The sequence below is a fragment of the Myiozetetes cayanensis genome, unplaced genomic scaffold (genome assembly GCF_022539395.1).
Source record: "Myiozetetes cayanensis isolate MyiCay16 unplaced genomic scaffold, myiCay2020 scf1, whole genome shotgun sequence".
Classification (NCBI taxonomy): domain Eukaryota; kingdom Metazoa; phylum Chordata; class Aves; order Passeriformes; family Tyrannidae; genus Myiozetetes; species Myiozetetes cayanensis.
In genome coordinates this window covers 127146636-127170255 of record NW_026086604.1, presented here as the reverse complement: position 1 = coordinate 127170255, position 23620 = coordinate 127146636, and the positions used below count along the sequence as shown (strand labels likewise).

Here is a 23620-nt window from a genome sequence, read left to right as displayed (position 1 = left end):
CCTTTGCTGTACAAACAGTCTCTGTACAGATACAGTATTGTGCAGTTCTTTACCCAGCAAGCTCCTTTTGGTTCTTCTTCGTTACTAAAACTGAAGAAATGTCAGAGACCAAAGTACAGACTTCAAACTCTCCATTACTAGTAAACGGGACATTATACAGGCCAAACATATGCATTAAGGTAGTGCACTGAGTCAAGGCAGAGTTTCATACCTGTTGATTAGGGAAATAAGCATTTTTCTTGAATGTTAACTAACTGTTAAATGGAAATTTAGCAGGAAAAAACCCCACAGGAAGACAGCCCTAATTATGTTTTGGAGCATGACTATGCAAGTGTCTGAAAGGGACATTATCAAACCTACTCCTAATGGAATAGATTTTATCAAACCTAATCCTAATGGAATATGTTTGACTATAGTGAATGAATGCTACCAATAATCTATACCACTGGCAGGTATGCATTTATTGCCCTTTCTTTTCCAATTTGCTTAGTTTGACAGCAATAACATAGGGAAAGAGCTGTCACAGCCATTCAGCAGTGGGCTTTATGGAGCATTCATTGCTGCTGAGATTTATCGCATCAGCTGGAAAACAAAATTGTTATTAGTTTATGTTTTCAGGTGTCTGAAGGTGAAAAACTCTACCTTTCAGGCTTGTTGGCCAGCAGAGTGATGCATTTCAAAGCTCTATTAATAGTCTATGCTCTTACTTGAGAGTCCAGATAGCTGAATTTTTGATTTCTTTTGCTTTTTGTATGTTGGCTGGTGTATGATAGTGCTGTAATAAGACCATATGGCCAACAAGTTTATCATGTAGTGCTCAAGGAATGTAAATTATTCTCTCTGCCTACAGCCACCTCCCCACTCCCATTCAGAGCAACACCCCCAGCCCTGTGTCCCTCCCTGGGCCCTACTCCTCTTGCTCTGTACCCTCAGCCCATGTCTCTAGCAGTGAGCTGCCTGTAGCTCCGCACAACACTGAGACCCATGTCCTCCTCAAATCAAAGCAATGCTCCCAGCACAGGCTGTGACCTGCACTGGGAATAGGGATTTCCCCAAGCAATGGCAATGGGAAGTGCCCTGTGTACCCAGAAGGATGGACTCTGTTGTATCCTTAGTTTTTCTGTGACGTCCTCAGAAACTTATTTGCATTTTCAGCATTACTTCACTTAAGACAGTCATTCATACTCATTGCAAAGTTTGGGCTGAAAGGAGTTTGCAGTTCTTCAGGATAATAAGCACTGAGAACACGGTTGGGTCTGGCAGTTCCTGGTTTTTTCATGAACATGGTGCAGGCAGAGGCTGTTCAAGTGTGCAAAGCAGGAGGAAATGCAGTGAGTCAAAGACGGCTCTCCCCTCCTCCTTCCAGCCTAGGATTCCTTAGCCAAGGAATGAACATTGCTGCACAGCTTTCAAAAATACCTCTTGTGATCAGGAGGGAGTGTGTAAGAACTGCGACTATCTTATTTTCCTCTGATTTACCCTTCTCAAGTGCTTAAGATATGATCCACCTCTTTTCTCTCCACAAAGCCATCTGAGCTATTTCTCAGTAGCTTCTTCACAGAGCTGAGGGTTTCAGCAATAAACAGTTCAAGGGCATTTTGAGGCTATGAGGTCTGGAGCCTCACCCTCTGCAGCTGAGGCTCAGCACACTCCTCCCTAACACTTTATGGGCTGAAATCAGAAAGCAATTTTTGAGAAATCAGATTTCTCAAAACTGAGAAAAAAGAAAACTTCAATATTGAATGCTACTGAGTGCTCACTGTTCTATTCAAAGGCATTCATGTCTTTGGGGATAAAACAACTGCAGGTGTCTCTTCAAAAAATGAGGCAATAAAGAGTTGGATGACTGTCAGCTCTATTGCAATAGGTTTGGAAAGAGCTTCTTTATTGTATATCTGGAGATCAAGTACAGCTTTCCATCAGCATAACTGCAGAGTCTGTAATCTTTTTTTAGTCCCAGATTAAAGAAGAAAATATAAAATTAGAAAACAGAATAAGGTGAGCTCTACTTCAGTGAGTCGTTTATTTTTTTGTAGTCTTTCTGGCTTAGAAAAGTTTTATGATAATTGGAACTTATGTGATTCATACTTTGCTGTTTTATTTTAGTACTGCTTAAGTTAATTCACACTAGAAGAATGCAAAATAGCTATTATGAGACCAGTTAAGGAACACATTTTAATTGCCAATGCAAAAGTTACACTTAGGTGTCTATTAATGTATAACAGAAAGTAGAATATCCAAGCTATCTGATGAAATTAAACCATACTAAGGAGATTTCAAATTCCTTCCTTCAATATAAACTGACCTCTAATTATCTGAACATTGCTTTAGACTTAAAAAGAAGAGTCTTGACAAAGTTGGGAGCAACAGACCCTGATAAAACGTAATCAAGAAAATGCTTTTAATATTAAAACAGATATTTTTCCAGTATTTTATAGAATAGGCTTCATAGTAGTTTTAATTCTAATCCTATTTGAAGACATACTGGAGTAAAGCAATGAGTTAGTTGCCCCACCTGAGCATGCAGTCCTTCACATCATACATCCAGCAACTCTGCAGGCACTGAAACAAAGGTCGGAAATTTTTTGTTTAGCCTTTTTTTATTTGCTTGCACCCACTGATGAACACCAGCAAAGTAGACCTCAGGTAAAGCAGATACATGTGCTGCTGCAAGGGAATCCTGTTCTGTGCCAGACCATGTTTCTGCACTTAATGGAAGTTATTGAAGTTTTTGGACTCACTCCAGCTCTTGTTGAAACTGTGGTGGGATCCCTTTGGGTGGCACAGGGGAGATTGTACAGGTTCTCCAGTGTAGCAGCCTAGATCCATGAGAGAGAATAAATACCCTTTTGTCATAACTGTTTTTCTCATGAGATTTCCCTCCCCCTTTCAGGAAGAAAGAGGAAAAAAGCCTTGCTAGTTGAGCTGCTTTCTACTGGAGGCATTTTTATAAAATATTCTTCTTCAAGATCAGTAAAACTCAAGATTCCTCCTTGTTGAAAATTACTGTGATGATGGAAAGCTCTTTTGTGCTTTGGTAATGCCAGTAAATGCCTTTACTCTCTTGACTATTTAAATAGCTTTTATTAGTATAATCTATCCTCTTTATCTTGCTTCCCACACACAGAAAAAAATATCCCATAGACAATGGTGTTCATAAGCATTTATTAGATACTTATGAGTTTTAGTACTGCATTTCACACTAAGCTTTCAAAAACGTAAACAGGCATTGCCATCTTAGGAAAGATGCTGCAAACTTCCCGAGTAATACACTCCCCTCAAGAAAGCTCACTGAGCAAAACCATTGTAATTCAGCTGGCAGAAATATTAAAGAATTTAACTTGTAGTTAATATATTAAGGCACTTAATGAGGATTTGGCCTGAGAAAATAATAAGGCTCAATAATACTGTATGCTCACCAGATCGAAGTTCAGCCCCCCAAATCAGACAACGTGATGTGCTGTGAGCTGAAACTGCTTTCAAAACCCTCCACACACAAGCAGTTAGGCACTTAATCCTATTTGTCTGGAAGACATTCGTTTTGTCCATATTCATCTGAAATTATGGTCAGCGCTGCCAGTACAAAGGGAACCTTCATTAAAAGTGACTTGGTTTATTCCCACATAATAGATACAATGCTTTATATTTCATAAATTAGTTAACTTGCCTGAACTATCTCTCTTTTATAAATAGTTCACACATGAGCTGCAAATGCTTATTTCCAAATAATTTGGAAATTATAACTCATGGTCACATCAGAGGCTAATACTTCAAACAGCATGCTTTTATGCATCTTGTTTACATAGCTTACTTTTTAAATATCATAGCTGTTCATTAGGCTGTATATACTATGATTAACACCCTTCTCCTCAGCAATTAAGTAATTTATCAGATGACAGACATTACGGTACAGGACCACCATACACTGAAAAATGAGAGATGCAAGTATCTCTGCACTAATTATTGCCAGTGATAGTTTTTCTTTCTAGAAAGATAACGAGGTAGATTTTGCTTTTAATAACATTAATGTAAATCCATAATAATTCTGGCACATCCATAATGTGATTCTTCCAGATTCACAGTCATAGCTTGACTACATTCATCTAGTAGAACCGATTTGTTATCCATGCCTGGATCAGAACAGCTGCCTTCAGGAGTATGGCTGACTTAGATCTTAGGGATACAATCTCTCATCTGTAATCTGAGACAAGTTTAGGAACTTTTATAATTTTTTTTTTTAAAGGGCACATTATTTCTAAGGGATGATTAAAAAAAAAAAAATATATATGTTTTTTCACCTCCTCAGCTGATGAGAAGTGGCAAAGAAACAGGGATGCTTCTGGTAACCAGAAATCTGACTCCAGGGATACAAGCTGAATTCATCGCCAGTTTACTCCTAAAGTACGGAACTGCAAGAAAGCCATTTATTGGGCCAAATCACTGTTATAATGAGATGGGTGAATTTCCTTTCGCCATCATTGAGTTTATTGATAAAAATATTACCATAGGGATTCCGCAATATTCCCCACGGATTTTCTTTCCTTTTCTCTTTTTAACACTTGAAATTCTGTTGAAATATAACGATGAAGCCACTCTCCTTCTCTGGAAATACTTTACAAAGCAATTCCTTGTCACAGATCTATGATAAAAAAATCAGTGCAGTTTTTCATTTTTATGCAGCTTTTTATGTTCTTCACAAGTTCTTTGCAAGTTATCACTACAAAATGGACTGGTCATAATGAAAGTTAAAGGGCAGTGATGTTGCAATGCAGTTTATTAAAATCTGCTTATTCCAGCAACTACTTTTCAGTGGCAGGTATGACTGCCCCATGCAAATCACTAGTTATGAGTTTCAGTGGCAGTTTGCCTATGCAAGACAAGATGAACCCAGCTGATTATAATCACTGCTTCCCTCCTCTGCAGTAGAAATTTGCACAGTGACACACAACACCAGATGCTGGACACTGACTACTATAATAAAAGCTAATTTGTAGGATGGTATGGGCTGCATTAATTTTCAACATGGCAAAACACAGTTGGCCCAAGCTTGGGTCGGTGTTGTTTCATCAGCAAACTGAAAAAGGAAGTAAGTCATGAGTCATACAGAAGGCTGTAGATGATAATTATTTAGATTAGTCAAAGTCACAGCAGTCTGAAGGGATATTAGAGTAACCTAAGAATGTGAAGCAAAACAGCACAGTGACAGCTGAAATTCTTTGTAGCTTAAAAAAAAAAGAAGAAAGAAGAGATTAAAGCATTTACTTGAAAATATGGTACAATTTATGGAATAGCTTCAATAAAGGACTGAAAAAACTTCCATGGCCTCCCTCCTTCCTCTTCCCCTGCCCTCCCATCCTCCTCCAGAATACTCTAGAGTCTGCTCATTAGGAAACCTTGTGGAAATTATAGATTGTTTACATTAAATTTCTGCGTGATATGAGGTAGATAAGGGATTAAAACCCAAGCTTCTGATATTTCACTGAGTAGCAGTATACCCTTAGACTATAAATTATGTTTTTTCTTAGAATTTAAATCATGTTTTCATGCAAGGAAAGAAAGCACCTGTGGAGTAGCCACATAACAAAGGGCTGCAGTGGCCACTGCAGCATCCAGGCCATCAAGAGAGCTCTCACTGAGCCCCTGACAGGACATAAGTAAAACAGTACTAAACTCTTGGATCCTTTCCGGGACACTAGCTGTGTATTGCATTGCTCAGGACATGTCATGATGTGTGACAAGGCACTCAATTACAAGACCAAAAAGTCTCCAGTGAGCTGAAGCTGCTCTCTGGTTTTAGCCTCCCTTTAAATCTCAGGTCCACTTCCACTTTTGGATCCCATCCAAAGATACTCCTGCAAAAGTCAAAGACCCAGAGAGATAAGGAGTAACACTAATTTCTCAAACGTGTTGTGAGAGACTATACTCCGTGCTGATGTTGTTAAAAGACAGTGATCCCCTACAGTTAAAAACAATGTCTAAACTGAACTTTAACTTCTGAAACAGCCTTGTGTTACTATAAGCCCTGGTCAGAAATCTGCAGCAAATGCAGCTGAGGTGCCCCAAATGCTAGTGTTAGATTGGAAAAAATATTCAGAGGACACTCTGAGCTCCTACTCTAAACAGCATGGCCAAAATTCACAATGCAGAGGAAGTGATACAGGCAGTGCTGTGGCTCCCCCAGCGAGTTTAGACTAGCCCCTTTCTGTTTGAAGGCTGGTTACCAAAAAAGAGGTTTGGCCTGGGACAAACACTTAAAACTGTGTCACCAGTTACCTGTAATTTTCCGTCACAGTGTCCTCATTCATCTGCAATAAGCAATAGGTTAATTGAAATAAGAAAGGGTTTTGAGACCAAGAACAAGAAATGGAGTGGTAGAAAACCACGGCAAGCACAGACAACTGCTCTAATTAAAAATCCAGCAGTGAGAGAAACATCAGTAAGAAAAAAATCTTGACTAGTTTGCCCATCATATTGCCTCTCCGAAATGGGTATTAAGTACACACCTGAATTTTTTTGACAGCCAATGTAATTTCAAGCAAGCAAGCAACATGTCACCCAGATAATGCAACATCCAACGTGAGACCCAGCAGCAAACCATCAGCTTAACTATGCACACCTTTGAGAGAAGCTCTTTAGAGAGCCAGCTGAGCCACAAAAACTGCTGACATCTATGCAATTTATTGGCTTTCTTCAAATGAAAACCTCAGTATAAGGAAACGATTGAAGAGACAACTAAACCCTGCTAGAGTCATAATTAGCAAATAATAGGTTCCATTACACATACTGCTGGTTGTAACTCATATAATGACAGAACAAACTCTCTTTTTCCCAAAAAAACATTTTATTAACATTACTTACAACTTTATATTTAGAAAATATTGTAGGCGAAATAAATTGAAATGCAGACATGATTGAAATACAAAACATACAAGAATGTGCAATATCACCATAGGCATAATCTACAATAAGAAATAAAAGGGTGCCTTCAAAAGAGGGATTACACTTTTACAGAAGCTTCTTCTGTTCTGCTCTAACAGCCACTGCATTAACACAAATATCAAGAGCCTCTGCAGATGTAATCAGCATAAAATCAGTACAAATACGCTGATTTATGTCATACAAGAATCTGAAGTGTAACTTAACAGAAATTTCAAATGTCATGAAAGGTAATAGCTACATTGTTATTTTAACACTTGACTAGCTTATTTGTTGCCTTTGTCAGTGTTTATCACTGTATCCCTATTCCCAATTCTCTCTTATGAGATGAACTGGATTCAAGTTCATACTTCTTCTTCTGTTATGAAGACTTCTGAAAGCTTTGACCATGAATGTTAACTGTAAAAGACAGTCTATTTAAATGATAGTGCCAAACTGTGTGTAAAATGGCAGGGCAATAGATCTCTGAAAATACTTTTGAAAAGTTCCTTTTCTTTAGTAGGCAGAGGATACAAAAAGAAAAAAATCCATGCCAGACTTTAACTGTTGTTCTCTCCTCAGTTACCCTACGAGACAATTGATTTTTCAAATTTTAATTGATTTGCAACACCTGTAATATTCTCCTAAGGCAGTAGTGACATTCTCCCATAAAACCATGGAAATCTAAACAACTGTCTTTGCCAAAGACAGTTATTTGCAGTTATTATTGCAAAGACAACAGAGCAGAAGAACCAAACTTAGGTTCATTCCTCTATTAAATGCAGTTCTTTATAAAAAAGTAAGTTGGATAAAAATGAGTTCTGAAAGACAGAACCATGTCAGTATAAAACTGTGTGGAAACTACCTTACAAAAGAAGAAAGTGAAATCAACAGAAGGTGTTTCAAACATCCAAGTACATATCAGCTTTAAGACTTCTGGTTTTACATCTGAGGTTTTTTGATCAGTTTTCTCATCATTCTTCTGCGATATACACTCATTGGCTTGTTGATTCTTGGTTTCTGAGTCCCTGCTAACAAAACAAAGGAGGCAGTTAAGGAAACAGCATGACAAAACTGTTACTACTCTTTATTGTTTGCAGAGGTTTTTTTCATTATGCTGTTCTAGGAGTTGTCCAATAACAAACAAAACAGAAACTGTAAAATGTGTTCTGCACACCCTATTCTCACACTGTAAGATCTCCAATGTGTTCACCTTTTGCTCTTTTCCTAAGCAGGCATCAAAGTCTTATCTAGCTGTCCTTATCTAGTGAAGCAGAATGAAACTAAATATACTGCTCTTAAAAAAAAAAAAAATCCAACAACCAAACCAAAAACCATACACAAATAAAAACCCCCAAACCATTACTACATTTCTCTGAACAGTGGGGTAAAGGCTAAAATATAACCAGTGCTTATGGGACATGAAAAGATGAAATTTGTGTTTCTGCATATAACTCAGAGAAGCTGCAGAGTGGCCTGAGTTAATTCCAGAAATGCTTACAAAGGCTGCAGGAAATGTGTAAGTTCAGTTCAGAAAACACTTTTGACAGAAAATCTTTGTCTTTTTGCTACTTATGTACTAGCAGCAGTTCTCAATCCTTTTGCTGTCACCCCAAAACATTTGTTTTCTTTTCCAATGTAAACCTTTTAAAATTAAATTAATCAGAAACCTTATCACTCAAAACACTACAGATTAATTTAGTAAGCAGTTGTATATTTGCACAGGGAAGGTCAACTGAATTCAACTTGAGACTCCAGAAGGTAACAAGAAAGATGCTGAGGAGGAAATCTTAGGAGTAGGAGAGGAGTGGCTTAAGTTGCCTGAATTATTTGCTTAATATTGCTGTGCACTGCCAAGCTACAGAAATGAATATGTACAGCAGTACGTTAATTAGCCCTAATTATGCCCTTAACTTTGGTCTTTGGCTGTACCAAGCCTTACTGAATTGTGAAATTCAGAAGTTGGTGAAAAAGCTTGTAACTGATACTTGATGTTTGGCTATCCTGGTGCTTCAGTTACCAGACAGGCAGAGTTTCCCTACTTCTTTCTTCCACAAAAAAAAAAAGTGTGGAAGAAAGAACACGCAGGTGGATCTGGCTGGGCATGGGCAGGGACAGAGCATGGAAGTCAGATGCTGAAGAGGTAGTTTCCTTCCTCCTCTCTCCCTGCACTCTCCAGACTGGAGCCTGGCCCTACCACTTCACAGGTAGCAATAGATGCAAATTAGATAATCACAAGCATCTCAGATAAACTTAGCATGCTATTAAAGACTCCCTTATAATACTACAATGGCAGAGACACACTCAGGCTTGTCAACCACAGAAATATTACTGTCATGACTAACTGGAAAGCAATATTTTTATTTCTGAGGACAGTGCTTGGGGTGTAATCCTTGCCCCAGCCCTTGATTTCCAGAAGAATCATCTTCCAGCTTAAGCCTTCTGACTACACATCTTCAATGCTGAAGTACTCCACTCTCATGCATTTCATGTTTAAAACAAAGCTACTTTTTAGGTTTTTCTTTTTTCCTTTTTTCCCAAAAGCAATGTACATGCTAGATACAGTTTTAAATTATTTTCCCATTAGTATCAATTTTTAAAATACTGTGCTATGGCTGCTTCCTGAGTATTCCAGGGAGCAACACACAATTATGCTTTTCTCTCTCTCATTTATTTTCATATCATATTAATTAGAGTATTAAAACTTGCAATAGCTGGTAAGAACATATGACTGCAAGTAAAAGCGCAACTGTTTTGATTTACAAGCACAGCCAGTAGCTGGTTTAAATAAAACCATTAGGAAAAATCAATTATCATTCCAAGTCTTCCCCCCATGGCCACAGAAACAGTTTACTCAGCACAACTGATGAGGCAGAAATCTTTAGTAATGGGAATAGGAAATGGGTATTAACAGCAGGGAATCGAGGTAGGATGGTAACTTCTGAAAATACTAAGGGAAAAGGTAAATTGATTTCACAACTCACTTTAATCTTATTCAAAAAATATCCAGAATAAAAGGAAATATTAATTTATGTTCATGCAAGTACTGTAAAGACTGATTCCTTGTGGGTTCCAGTAAGTAGGCTTAGTCTTTTTGTGTGGTCTTCTCTATACTTAATTCATACACGGTGTAACCACCTCACATTGCACTGATCTTGCCAGAAGGATTTAGCATTGCATTTTAATTTTCCCTGAATTTGAAAACATCAAGTCCAACATGCAAAAAGCATACCCTTGTAGCAAGCCAAGGCAAGCAAAAGAACACTCTGAACTCTGGTTGCTGTACATGGATCGCTTTATCTGCTTGTGATTGACAAAATACAAAAAATCTTACCTTTTCTACAGACATTGTAGCAATCCATTTCAGTAACAAAGTTATTGGCATTTCCACCACAGCCAGTGTATTTGAACTCCTTACATGATTTAGTCTTGGCATCGTAGTAATAGCGAGGCACAGAGGAGGAGCACAATCCTTCATCCTTTGGGCTATAGCACAGCAAGGGACCAGCTTGGGAAAAAAAAGGATGAAGAAAAACAAAAGAGCAAGGAAGAAAAATTATATAAATGTAATCCCTGTCCCTGGCTTCTTAAAATTTACCCTGCAATAAATTTTGTGTCTAAACTGCTCTTTTTCCCAGTGAATTAACATGATTATTACCAGTGATTTCAGAGAGTTACTATATCTATTTCCTGTGAGATGTGAATTTGAAAAAGCAACAGACCACCCCAGAAAACAGGATTACTATCCCATGAGTGAAATTCATCAGCTTTCCCCATTTGTGGTATCATGCATATGACGGTTGAGATATTTACATAGTCTTACTCCATGTATATAGGAATATAACAATAATTTCAGTGGAATAACCTCTGTAGAGAAAATAAAGGCACTATTTTGTTATGATTTTGCCAGCAAATTCTGTATGTTTTCAGCAAAAAATACAAATTCCACCACTTTTCTCAAAAGAATCATTTTTTATTTTGCCTCAACAGAATTTTACTTTTCCTGCTGTAAACCTTTTATCAGCTCACTGGACCTGTAACAGAGAAATTAAAAATAATTCCCCATTCACCTGAGAAAATGCCGACAGTCTGTCATCAGCCACAGATAACTGTCATCAAGCACTAATAAAGGTTAAGCAGTGACAGCTTTGATACATTCTGGTAGACCCCTCTTCTTCAAAGATCCTATCTTGCACTGGACATTAACCTGGTGGTCACAACAACGCTTAGCTATAGTCACCCACTCATTGTTATGACCTTTCTTATCTAAAGCTCGTATGGAGACACAGTGAAGAATCACATCAGGCAAAACTTCTATCAGAATCTGAGCTATTGAGTGCCAAAACCATCTCTCCTAACACCATCTCAGGCCTGAATTTTAGAAAGGTATTTCTGCTTTATATTACAGTATCACTGCCCTGAGCATGACTGCCACAATGTCTGACACATCTGCCTCAACACAGATCTCCAACCCTGTTATTTCCCCTCAGCTAGAGCTGTACCTTGACTCTAGAAGTCAAGAAATTGGTTGCATTTAGCCATGGCAGTATTTAGGCCACAGCATTTTTGCTCTTTCAGTAACAGCTGAGACAAGTTACACATTAAAATTAATGTGGGCAATATAAACATCTACTTCACAGAAGTCTTCAAAAATACCTCTGTATGGGTATCCAGAGGAAAATATCAAATAAAGTATCACCTTCATATCACTTTTAAACCATCTATTTTATTAAAAATTTGGAACAACCATTACTTCTTTCTGGCAGACAGTGGTCCACACAAGACTGCAAATCTCTGAAGTTGTTGCCATTTCCATAACAGCCACCGTAGATGAATTCCTCACACCTCATTGAGCTCAAGTTAAAAGCGTATCTTCTTAGATGACTCCTGCAAGGTCCTCCATCAGCCTCCAGCCGGCATAATTTGGGTACTTCTGCAATAGAAATAATTTCATCATCTGTAAAAACAACCCTTCATTCTTCACAGACAGAACATGGAAGTGTAGGTAAAACATTGTTACTTGTTGCAAGCAAGTCCCAGCTTGTCCCACCTGCATTCTTTAATAAAGTGGGATAAGGTTTACAGAAGGAATCTGATGCATTGATTAGCCAGTGAGTGCAATATTAAATTACATTAGTAGATAAATTCCACATGTCATCTCTGAGACAACTCATTCTACTTTCTCTGCCTAAAATTGACATCAGCAAGAAGCAGTAACAAACAGGAGGGACATCACTCGGACTCGGTGATCTTAAAGGTCTTTTCTAACATTAACAATTCTACGATGCTGATACACCAGGTGGGTTCAAAGCATCCCGCAAGGTGTGCAGCCTCCCCGGTGTCCCCGCAGGTCCCCTCCAGCCCCCTGCCACCCTGGGGCGCTCTGGGGCACTGCCGGTCCCTGGACTCACTCTTGATAGTCCAGCAGTTTTTCTCGCAGTCGTCGAAGGTGAGGAAGTTGTTGGCGTTGCCGTAGCAGCCCCCGTAGGTGAACTCCTGGCAGCTCTGCGTGTGCCTGTCGTAGTACCAGCGCGGCACCAGGGCGCGGCAGGGGCCGTCGTCGGGGGGCAGGAGGCAGGCGCGCTGCTTCTCTGCGGGAGACACCAGCGACGGGCTCAGGCCACTGCCGGCACAGGCGGCCCCAGCCCCCCCCGCACTCCCCGCGGGGTCCCGCCGAGCGCCCGCTCCTACCTGTGAGGGAGCGCTGTGCCAGGGCGGCGCAGGCCAGCGGCAGCAGCAGCGCGGGCAGCGGCAGGCGGCGGCCCGTGTCCATGTCGCGGCGGGCGGCAGTGAGATCCCAAGAGCGAGCAGCGCTGGACGGCCCGACGGCAGCGCTTTATATGCACCCAGGCGACTTCCCCGGGCCGCCTCCCTCCTTGCGCATGTGGTGGGAGGGGAAGGTCTGATTCAGCGGGGCAGAAGGTCCCCGCTGACCCGGCCGCCACCTGGGCGCGGCAGCTCCGCGCCTGCGTGTGCCCGGGGGGCGCGGGCAGCGCCCCCTGCCCCGCCGCCGTCGGGGGGAGCGGCGGGATCAGGCGAGGGGCGCCGCCGGGACTGGATGCGCGTCGGGCTGCACCGCCCATGGCGGAGGGGCTCCCGCTGCGGGGCTACGGGGAGCTGGCTGGGGTCCCCGGCGGTCCCGTCCACGTCCCCCGCCCCCATCACATTACGGGATGATGCTCAAAGTGCATTTCCTGTTAATCACGGCGAAATCCGTGACGGGTCACTTAGCGAAAGTCTTCTCTCTTTACCCGCCCCTTCGCCGTTGCCCCCCTGAGGCCGCTCCCGATTCGGAGGCTCCGGGTAGAGGGCGGTGGGACGCCAAAAATCAAACGATGAGCCTGTTGCAGGTCCTGATACAGCCGGATCAAGTACAGGCTGCCTAGCGAGTGCCACTGAAGCAAACGCGCGTAATTAGTTTAATACCGTTGTGTAAAACGCTGATGAATTTGAGAAAACCGAGGCATCGTCAAAAGGGCTTGGACTCTGGGAAAACCCGCGGGGATTAATCGATGACACCTCTGGCCAGTGCAAAGAGAGATGGATTTCAGGAAATATCATGACTTGGCTTATTCTGCAGATTTTAACCCCAACAGGCAATGGGGTGTGATCAGGGGAAGAAAGGGATGAGCAGCGAACAGCATGCTTTTCCCTCTCTAATCTGTTAGAGACATTACATTAATTAGTGTTTACTCCAGATAGAATCCAGTAAGAGAGATAAGAGTGGCTGCAAATTAGGCATGCTTTCCATAGATAACAACAAAATAATCTGATCTCCTATTGTTCTTCTCTGTTGCCTTTACAGCAGCGGCATTGGCCCCAGCCCTGCAGGCCAGCGCTGCCCTCGATGGGGTTGAGATACAGGGCCCTGGAAATCTGTGGCCTGCAGGAAAGAATCAGAGTCAGTAGGGGCTGTAAGGAGGGGGAACTTCATAGCACCCTGATTATTTCAGGAGTTGACTTTCTCTCCATGACTTCTCTGCTTTTCTTATACCATGGAGGATTACAACCTAGTTTTCTGATACAATTTTATTTTTCTTAAAGGCAAGAAAGAAGCAAATTTAATTCCTACCCCACCTACCTTCTGAAAGGATATGAATGGCATCTCTTCCTCTCCTTTTACAGAACTACTCCTTTCTTTTAGAATCTGTAGTTGCCAAAGGATAAGTGGGTGCTTTAGTGATAAGAAAATAAACCCTGGTACAGTTTGAGTCATCATGATGGGACACATCTGCCATGCTTTAGAATTTTATAGATACAACTGTTACTAACAGGTGTCATCATTTTTAGGGATTTTGTTCAGCTTATTAGGCAGAGCAATTATATTAAAGTTTATGTCCCTCTGATATGAAAGAACAAACAAATTAAAAAAATATACATTTTTTATTTCCAGAAGAAAGCAAAAAGTCATCTTTCTAATACTCGAAACTCTTGAGTGATTTTAATATGATGTTCTTTAATATGATGTCCTAGACCAATGTGCTTTGGTTTTCATCATAGTTTTTTCAATTGCAAACAAAGTAATTGAGATACCATTTAAAACAATAGCAGCAAAGTAAGTACTATATTCAAATACCGTTTTCCATATTTTCCATTTCCTCTGTGGACACACACATACCAATCAAAGTGTGAACTAAAGCCACCTATCCATCAGTGCTGCTTTTCAGCTTCTCCTTTGCTATAACTCAGATTAGGTAAATATCCATAAAAATACATGAAATACAGTAAAAGCTAACACAGCAAGTGATAGAAAGTCCACTACTGACTGCCATCAACAGAACTAGTCAAGTCAGCAAACAGCTCTCTGGAGGCTTTCCATTACAGAGCTGTGGATACCAAGTTCTTCCCACCCTAACCGTGTTAATGGTGTGCCAGAACCCACTTTCAGCTCACTCCCACACCTTTGCCCACCACAGCACATGCTCTGCCTCTACACACCGCAGTGTTTCTACTCCTGCAACAGCCCTGGCCCCTCTAGGACTCTGGCTGGCCAGCTCCTTCCTCCTGTTTTGACTGGCCCAGGACCAGCAGCTGGTAGAGTCTGGAGATGAAGCTGCCAGCGTAGATTATGGGAGTGTAAAAATTGCGTATCAACAGCTGGGAACAGGGAGATAATAGCCAGAAGGAGAAAAACTGTTTTTAGTGAACTGGCTAAAATAAAAGGAATACAGACCCCAAGAGCCCTACAGGAGGAGCACTGGAGAAGAATGATGTAAATCTTACATACTGCTGACAGCTGCTTACATCTGGTGAGTGGGGAGAGGAGAAATGAGTATATTTAATAGGAAAAAAGAGGTGGAAAGAGGGAAGGGTGATTGCCTATATGGACCTTTGAATTGCTAGATAACAGAGGGCCTACAAGCCCATTTTAATGGCCTGCAGCTATGTTCTGTCTGAAAGGTCCTGAATTCTGTATCCAGTGGTATTGTAGAAAAGCAGCTGCCAGGATGAGAGATGCTAGGGGCTGTACAAATAGGCAGGGAGGGATCACCCTGTTCTAAAGAGCATAGTGCCCTATTTGGTATCTAGACCTCAAAGCTGTATGCGACCACAGGTGAATAGTTTCCTAGCTCCTTTTGGTGTCTTCTGAAACCATCACTTCTCTTATGCGGAGTACTCCACCCTTGACACCTCTCATAACTGCATGATTCCAGAGACCCTTGGTGCAAGCCAGGCATAGAACTCATGCAGAGCTGTAATTCTGCTTTGTAGACACACCTACCAACAAAAGCTGGTGTGTCTGGCATTGATGGGCTGGCTGCCTGCTCGGGCACTTAACATTAGAGTGACTCTGTCTCCTCTCTACCATTTCAGTCCAGTCCATTCGTGGTAGTAACGCACAAGTATCGAGGAATGTGCCCATGCAAACCTGCTTCTACCTTAGCTGCTGGGCAGAAGAACACAAAACCAAAGGATGCTGGTGGCACGGAGAAGCATGAGCCATTGCGATGGTCGTGAGGTGGAAGAGGAAAAGGAGGTGTTGGGGAGAAGGATTTCACAGCTGGGCCAAAACCCCATCGACCTCGCTGCGTTTGCCCCGCAGCAGTGGTGAAGAGGGACAGGCCGGAGAGGTCAGCACAGTAGGGTCCTCCAGCTCCTGCCGCCGGTGCGGCGGCGGGACCGAACGCACTGGCCTGGGGCCGCTCCGGGACGGCCGGACCTCCCTATGCAGGCAGGGCCCGTGTCAACGCCCCGACGCCCCGGCAGCGGGGCCGGACCGGACGGCGGGCTCTAATCCGGTTAGGGGGGATTAGCATGGAAGTTTAAAGGCCGGAGCGGCGCGGAGAACGGGTGCGGGCGCGCCGGAGAGGAAGCGGTCGCCGCCGATCAACGGGGCAACTCGGCCGGCAGTGTGTGAGTGAGCCCGGGGGCGGGCCGGGGGCGGCCGTCCCACCGCTCCGACACCGCCCGGGGGCTCCGGCCCCGGCGCCCTCGCTGCCCAGACGTAACCTTTTGTCGTCCCTCCCTCCCTGCGCTCTTTGACAGTGTAGACGATGCCAGCCATCAACATCGAGGACCTGAGCGAGAAGGACAAACTGAAAATGGAAGTGGAGCAGCTGCGGAAAGAAGTGAAGCTGGAGAGGCAGCCGGTGAGCGGGCGCGGAGAAAGGACTCGAAGCTGCCCGGCCGCCGGGGCCGGGGCTGGGGCGGGGAGCAGCCCGTTCGTCCCCGGACGGAGGTGCGGGGGCTCATGAGGCGGCCGGGGGCACGTCGGGCGGGCGGCGGGGCCAGGGGAGGCGAGGCTGTGGGAGCCGCTCCTCCGGACAACCGTGGCTGTTTCGGGACGGCCGCGGTTTGCACCGACGGCTCCTGCCGCCAGCTTTGGATCAGGGGCCGGGGACAGCGCTGTCGACATAGCACCGCTAATACCGCGTCGGTCCTTCCCGGGGGTGACTCTGGAGCGGGCGGAAAGGAGCGCACCACCGCGGGAGAAGGCGCCACGAGAGGCTGGCGTGGGCGCGCCGGCCGCGGCTCTTCCCCGTGCATTTGGCACCCCTTGGGTTCCCCTCCCCGCGAGTCCCTGGAGCTCAAGGCCGGCACAAGGCAGCCTTGCCAGGTGAGGGAGGAGCACGTCGCGCTGTGTTCCTCTCCTCTGTAGACAGAAGGCGCTGGGATCTGTCGGTGCCAGGAGATGGGTGCTGTGCGGCGGGAAGCCCTGCCGCGGCACCGCTCCCTGCCCCGGCCCGCTCCCCGCTTCCCTCTTCCTGTACTGTGCAGTTCCCGGGCGGAGGGCAGGAGCCAAAGGGCTGCTGGTGCGGAGCCGTGACCCACCAAGCCTTGTCCCGTAGAAAAGCTGAACTTTTAGACATTTACACTGATTGCTTCTTTCCAAAGGTGAAGTACTTTCCAGTTTGTGGTTTTCTACATTTTCTATAAATGAAAGACGCGCAGAACTGATCTTGCTCTGAAACATATATTTTTTTTCTTATTCTACACGGCAGCAGAAGCAAACAACATCTAAATAAACACTTCTAGTTAGGACTAAAGATACATTTATATGTGGTAATCAGTGGCATTAGTGACACTAATTACATTGCAGGTCTAGGTGTTTAGCCCAGAAAATAAGAACGCCAGAGTTACATTTTAGTTGTGAGTTAGGTATCAGTGATTGTAGGTCTTATGGTATAGTCTAAAGCTCCAGCAGTATTGAGGGCTTGACATTGAACTACTATAGATAGCAATATCATCCCTCAGAGAGTTCCCAAGCAACTGAAATATACTCTGCAGGAGCTAAAGGTTTAATAATAATAATAATAATAACAACAATAATAATAACAATAATAATAGTCTACATTTTCGAAATAAACCAAAAGCCTGATCACTTTAGGGAAACAGGTATTTTCAATTCACCTGTAGTAAAGCACAGACAGCATGCTCAATTTTACCAGTGCATTGTAACAGAAGTTTCACTGTGAGAATGAAACCTGTGTTGTAGTCACCATAGTCCCCTGGTACATGTATGGTTGTTACAGGGACAGGGAAATGCAGAAACCACACTTCTGCATACTTTTTGTTACCAAAAGTAAAAACTTTAGCCAAAGTTTTCTTGACCTCTTCCTATACCTTAGCAAAAACGAAGTGCCCTTTTGAATAATTTTTTGAATGAATAAAAATGTTCGAGCGTGTCTTTAAGCAGGCCTTTTTTTTTTTTTTTTTTTTTTAATAAGTGATAATGATCCTGGTAGTACTGACTGAAGTAAAAAAATCCTGGTCCTGCATAGACTTTGGAGCACAACTTTACTATGGCATAAGGGGCCCCAATTTGAATGAACAGCGTTTGCAAGGCACAGAAGAGTAAGACATGCAATGGCATTTGTAGGTCAAGAAGCAGCTAAATTTTATTTTATACATTGTTTAACTGGCAATAAAGTCTATTATTTCTGATGGCTTAAAGCTTAATTTTGCACAGGTCATGCTCTGTTGTCTGTGATACAGCAGTTAAATTCATTGGTTCTCTTGTTGTAGTTCTACCTATGAAGTAAAATATAATTAACAAAGAAGGCAAGGGGCCTTAAATTAGAAATATTAATCATCTAGTGGCCTGGCCAACAGCTGTTTCTGCTGCTGACGCTGCACAGCTGTGCCGCTGCAGGGACTGTGGGTAGAAAGGGAGGAGGTGGGGAAGGAGCAAGTGTGTGTCCTCAGGCATGTCAGGTATTCGAGCATCTAAGGAGAGTTTCTGCTGACACAGGGAAAGGAAGCAAGAGGGGTGTGTGGATAAGGAGCCTCTGGAGCTCCTGAGGTTCACTTGTGCACCCTCAGACTCCCCAGATACTGTCACTGCATTTTCTCTTGTCTCAGTGAACAATAACTAAACACATTTCTTCTCCATGGACAGATTCTGTGCAGGCTTACCTACATCAGTGCTAGTTTGCTATGAATCCTATGCAGTGTTATGTGTATTATGTTCTCTTATAACACAATAAGCTGTTCTATTAACTGTTGCTCAAAATAACCCCGGGTAACCTGTAAGTATATTGTCTTTCCTAGTCAGGTCTTTACTCTCATTCAAAATGCATTATTGCTATAGTAGAACCACAGAGTAAGAATTTCTATTACCATTGAAAAAGCACTGCTGAATGTTTTGTCTGGGAAAAACATGTAAAGCTATAAACGCTTTAAAGCTGAATTGAAAGTTACTGACCCTGAAACCATTGACCGTAAGTCATGCTGATGCTGAGGGAGAGTGTGATCTGCAGCTTAATAAAACTACGTTGTCTAAGAAGAATGTAAGTTCAACTGTGCAGCAGCTGCTGTTACAAGAGGCATATACATTGCCAGAGATACTCACATGTTCTGTGAATATCAGGCTAGAAAAAAGAGGAAGGAAGCTGAGTCTGCACGTGCTTAGTGCTTGCTCTGTGGTCAGATATTTTATGCTTGGCGGGAAGGCAAATGAGAAAGAAGGATGTGAATTCACGGGTTTCCTCCTCTGATGTTCATTAGCTCCCATCATAACGCAGTTTCTTCTCTGTCCTTTCCCTCGAGGTGTCCAAGTGCTCCGAAGAGATCAAGAACTACATCGAGGAGCGGTCGGGCGAGGACCCGCTGGTGAAGGGGGTTCCCGAGGACAAGAATCCCTTCAAGGAGAAGGGAGGCTGTGTCATCGCGTAGAAGAACAGCCCCCGCGCCTGCCCCCGGAGCAGACACTGCTCCTATACCCCTACGGATTCACTAGCGTGTCCCTACCGCCGCCGGTCCGTTTTGAACGAGCGCAGGAGCGGATTTCTTGTTATTTTCTATTTCTCCTTACAAAAATACAGAAACCCACCCGAAAGCTGCCGAGACCCGCGCGGGCCGCTCGGCAGGGCCGGCTGTTCCCCGCTCCCCGGCGGGGCCGGCTCCTGTCGCTGCGCGGGGCCCTTTCGCCACCCGCTTGTCGGTCGCTTCATGGCTGTTCGTTGGCATTAAAGAAAACCTGCCCGTAACCCGAGAGCTACCGTGGCTTGCTGCGGGGGAAGAGAGGAGCGGGAGGAGGGAGGGGACGCGACGGGGCGGGGCAGGGGCTGCCGGGGTGACCCGGGCCAGCTGGTCGGGCACGGTGGCTGCGCTCACCCTCGGCTCTTGGAGCGGGACAGGCTTTGGCAGCCCTCGGCCTTGCCTTTGGAGCGGGAGCGGACGTGGCGGCCATGGCGCTGCGGGGCGGCGGGCGCTGGGCGCGCTTGGGCTCGGCCCTGCGGGGTCGCTGCTCGGGGCCAAGGGACGGCAGTGACACTCCGCAGCACCGCGACCTGCGGGCCGCCCTCAGAAAGGTACGGGGAGGGGGGTACGCCCCGCCGCGCCGCCCTGTGCGGGGAGAGCGAGCCAAGGCAAGGGCGGTGAGTGGCCCGGAACGGCTCGGGGTGTGCTCAGATACGTAACTTGCCGCTGCCCGTGCCAGAAACGGAACCGCGTGTCCCCTGCCTGTGACCCGCGGGGTGGCACAGCCTTCCCTGCGTGTGCTGCCCCGGTCCGGCGGGGCGAGCGGTGCCGGCCGGCCCCGGGTGCCGCCGGTCACTGAGCCCGCTCTAGACGGGAGCGATGGAAGGCTCCTGCAAAACTAAATCATAAGTCCAGAGGAAGGGACGCACTTCTGGTAAGGTAATGCGCAAATTGAATGCCAAATGGCAATCTGCAAGTAATGGCAGCGCTGGTGAACTCTGTGCATTACCATCAGCGAGGTCAGTATCACCTGAAGAACAGCGTGGCAGGATTAAGAGCACCTGCCAAAGCGAGAGAAGCAGCCGCTCTGACGGCAGGGAGCCCTGGTGTGGTGCACGCTGCGAGGCCGGGGCAGCCGTGTGTCAGAGACATCCACCTTTAGACTATGAACCAGTGAGAAAAGTGCTGAAGTTCGGTAGCTGCTGCAAGGAGTAAACAGCATTTTTGTGGCAACCGCACAGGACCAAACAGTATGTGAGTTCAGAGGAAGGCATTAGGGAGTGTAAGGACTTGTCCCAGACTTGTAACCCTAACCCTTACCTGTAGGAATGTTTACAAGTTCTATCTGGTAGCATTTACAGCTCTGCTGTATTTTTTTAAAAAACAGTATGTTTTGGATTACCAGATATTGAATCTTTTTTATGTGGGTTGGGAGCTGTGCTGTTCTATCTTTAATAGGTGCTTTTAAAAATTACTTTCAGAATCTTATATTTCCATGGATAAATTTAACTTTTTTCCAATTTCACCTCTATCCCAGTTCAGTGTGGACAAAAGATAGTGGAGTTACTTCTGAGTCATGCGGTATTTACCTCAGGTTTGGGTTGCTTCACGCATTAGCTTTCACACTTCCAGTGTTAAAATATCCCAAAAGCAATTTAATTAATTGTGTTTTCTATCACTAACATGAGGCCTGGTTTCATTGAGCTTTAGGACTTGTGGGTTCATTTTCTATGTTAAGAAGAAGAAACCTGAGGAATAAAGGAAAGACATCCATGACCAGTTTCTTAGTAAATTAGTTTCATTACCTAAATTTCTGGACCCTTTGCAAAGCAGAAATAAGATGCCAGAGAAAGAATCAGGAGAAGAATCTCGAAATGAATCCTCCTCTCCCACCTGGATTAATAGTGCAGAATTTTGTAGCTAATACTATCGTGTCAAATTTGTGCTGATCCCACCTGGAAGGAGCCTTCGTGTATCTGCAGAGCTTTTTGCCCAATTACCTTGTTCAATGCACACTGCTCTCCATCACCTGCCTGGCCACTACAAGTCCATTGATGAAAAATCAGTGTCCTGAAACACAGAGGACAAAGCCAGACATTGTGAAGACAGTGATTGGGAAGATTTTAAAAGTTCTGCTTCTTCGTCATGGATAGGTTAAGACACACATTGTATTATATTTCAAGTGTTCACAACTGTTTGTTTACTTAGAGATGAGATGAAATGCGGGGGAAAGTAGCTATATTAGCGTCTGTGCAATGTTTGCTGTTCTGCTGTGTGACACAATTTATTTATTTATTTATTTTTTAACAAAACCTTTCCCCTCCCTTATTTCTGTGCCCCCCTGCACCTGTTGAAATGCAGCTAACAATATTCTCTGCCTTGCTGGATTCAGTGCAGGTAATTGCATCATGGGCTAAGAAGGAATGTAGTGTTACATTTATTGCATAAAACCCTGTGATGAATATATTGTAGAAGAAATCACAGTAGGCAGCATAAACCTGATTTTTTCATTGTCCTATATTTTAAAAAAATATTTATGTAGCATTTGTTTTAGATTTGATCTGATCATGTAGGGAAAAAAGAAAAATCACTAGTTTATGTCAAATCCAGTCTGATGTTGTTCACTTAAAGCTTCTAGCAATCAGTGTTTGTTCTGGCTTAAGCTAAGCCTGTCCCTGATGACTTTAGGATAAACTGAAAAGTAGAGTCCTTGGGAGAGAAAGACCACTCAGGATCTGCACCACATTTTAAATATACTTGTTACATAACCTGGGGCAGTTTTCCACTAGCTAAATTCTAATACCACTACCAGAGAAATTTGAGAAATGAGCAGTGCAATTCCACAAGTGAGAATTGGTGTTTTTTTGGTCTCCATTAATTTTGTTTTTTGGTATGTTAAGTTAATGTGTTTTAAATGATCTATAATTTTCCAATTGTTCTGAGCAGGATGAGGAAGAGACACGTATAATTCCAGGGGGCTGTTTTTAGCAAGGGTATTGAAATGACCCTGTGAGTGGTTTCCTTTACAACTTTATAGGTCACCACCCTTCCTCTTGGAAATCGAAAATGTAACTTTTCCTTAACTTGTTGGACAATGCTTGCAGTGCACTGGTATCCCACAGCTTGCTGCAGTAATTAAATTACAGTATAACTGGTTTGAAGGAAAAAGGTTTAACCTACCCTGGATATCTATGCATAACAGTATTCCTATACATGCAGGATGTGTACGTGCTGTCCATTTCTCTTTTTCTCTGGCATTAGCTTTTTCCCAAAAAGGTTTGAGAAACTGGTAAATTTGACACGTATTTTTCTGGAGTTCCATGTAATATGAATGATGTTACATTTTATGCCCAGTGGTGACTGGTTCTAGTTACACTGTGTAGTGTGTCTATAGGATGAGAATTTCCCCCATGACAATGAAACTCCATCAAAGGACACCAATACCTTATTTGCGCCCTTGGCATGTATGTCATGAGTTGTCATGAGTTTGTGTTTATTATATATGTATTTTTACAAGAATTAATGTCCCTTCATATTAGGGCACGAATGATCCAAATTAAATATTAACATTTGCCTTAGCCTTCTGGTAAAATTACTGTAAATTCTCTATCAAAATAATATGGCTTTTGAGACCACCTGTAAAATACTGAAGGATGGCCACTATTGCTACTGGAGCACCTTGGACTGAGTTTGTTTATTTATCTTTGTAACAAATCATAAACCCCTGTCACAGAACAACAAAGTAGTAAGTTGCTGGTATTACCAATAAATCAGTTAGAAGTTAGTTTCTCACTAAGTTGGAGGGGAGAAAAGACGCAACTGAATCTGAAAAAATACATGACTGGCACCTGCAATTTTGAAATCTAATTTATCCTGCACCTAAGATAAAAGTTTCAGCAAGAAAACAGTTAAATGTGACATTGATAAGGCCCACAGATCTGTAATGAGTGCCCTTCTGTCCTTTCTGTCTATGGGAACCAAAGTGTATTCCCAGGTTCTGGGGTATTTGAAATAGCCTTTGTCATCTTGTGACTGACAGAAAAATCATGCAAACATTTGTATG

At 43.5% G+C, this 23620-nt stretch overlaps 3 protein-coding genes across 8 annotated transcripts in view; 2 read left to right on the top strand and 1 right to left on the bottom strand.

Annotated features, from left to right (window-relative positions):
• Positions 1–6822: 6822 nt before the first annotated feature.
• TFPI2 (tissue factor pathway inhibitor 2) lies at positions 6823–12793 on the bottom strand. 2 transcript variants are annotated; one of them, XM_050326158.1, is made up of 5 exons: positions 12607–12793; positions 12327–12506; positions 11669–11848; positions 10250–10423; positions 6823–7943 (listed from the first exon to the last, which is right to left on the bottom strand). In XM_050326158.1, exons 1-5 carry the CDS (start codon positions 12686–12688, stop codon positions 7858–7860), a joined length of 702 nt encoding a protein of 233 aa, XP_050182115.1. In that variant the 5' UTR covers positions 12689–12793; the 3' UTR covers positions 6823–7857. The 2 variants fall into 2 exon arrangements, with proteins under 2 accessions (XP_050182115.1, XP_050182104.1); XM_050326147.1 differs by having other exon boundaries at positions 6823–7946; positions 12607–12772.
• Positions 12794–16043: 3250 nt separating this feature from the next.
• Positions 16044–19844, top strand: LOC126637668 (guanine nucleotide-binding protein G(I)/G(S)/G(O) subunit gamma-11). 3 transcript variants are annotated; one of them, XM_050311039.1, is made up of 3 exons: positions 16044–16269; positions 16402–16594; positions 19405–19542. In XM_050311039.1, exons 2-3 carry the CDS (start codon positions 16410–16412, stop codon positions 19469–19471), a joined length of 252 nt encoding a protein of 83 aa, XP_050166996.1. In that variant the 5' UTR covers positions 16044–16269; positions 16402–16409; the 3' UTR covers positions 19472–19542. The 3 variants fall into 3 exon arrangements, with proteins under 3 accessions (XP_050166996.1, XP_050167015.1, XP_050167004.1); XM_050311058.1 differs by having other exon boundaries at positions 16104–16269; positions 16402–16505; positions 19405–19844; XM_050311047.1 differs by having other exon boundaries at positions 16129–16505; positions 19405–19844.
• Positions 19845–19961: 117 nt separating this feature from the next.
• Positions 19962–23620, top strand: part of LOC126637644 (probable acyl-CoA dehydrogenase 6) — a 78303-nt gene continuing 74644 nt past the window's right edge. For 2 of the 3 annotated variants that reach the window (XR_007628392.1, XM_050311022.1), the window contains exon 1: positions 19962–20225. Coding sequence is in view for 2 of the 3 variants with exons in the window: in XM_050311022.1 (XP_050166979.1) it covers positions 20046–20225 (180 nt within the window). In the remaining variant the exon portion in view is untranslated. The remainder of the gene's footprint in view (positions 20226–23620) is intronic. The other variant, XM_050311028.1, reaches the window with a different exon arrangement.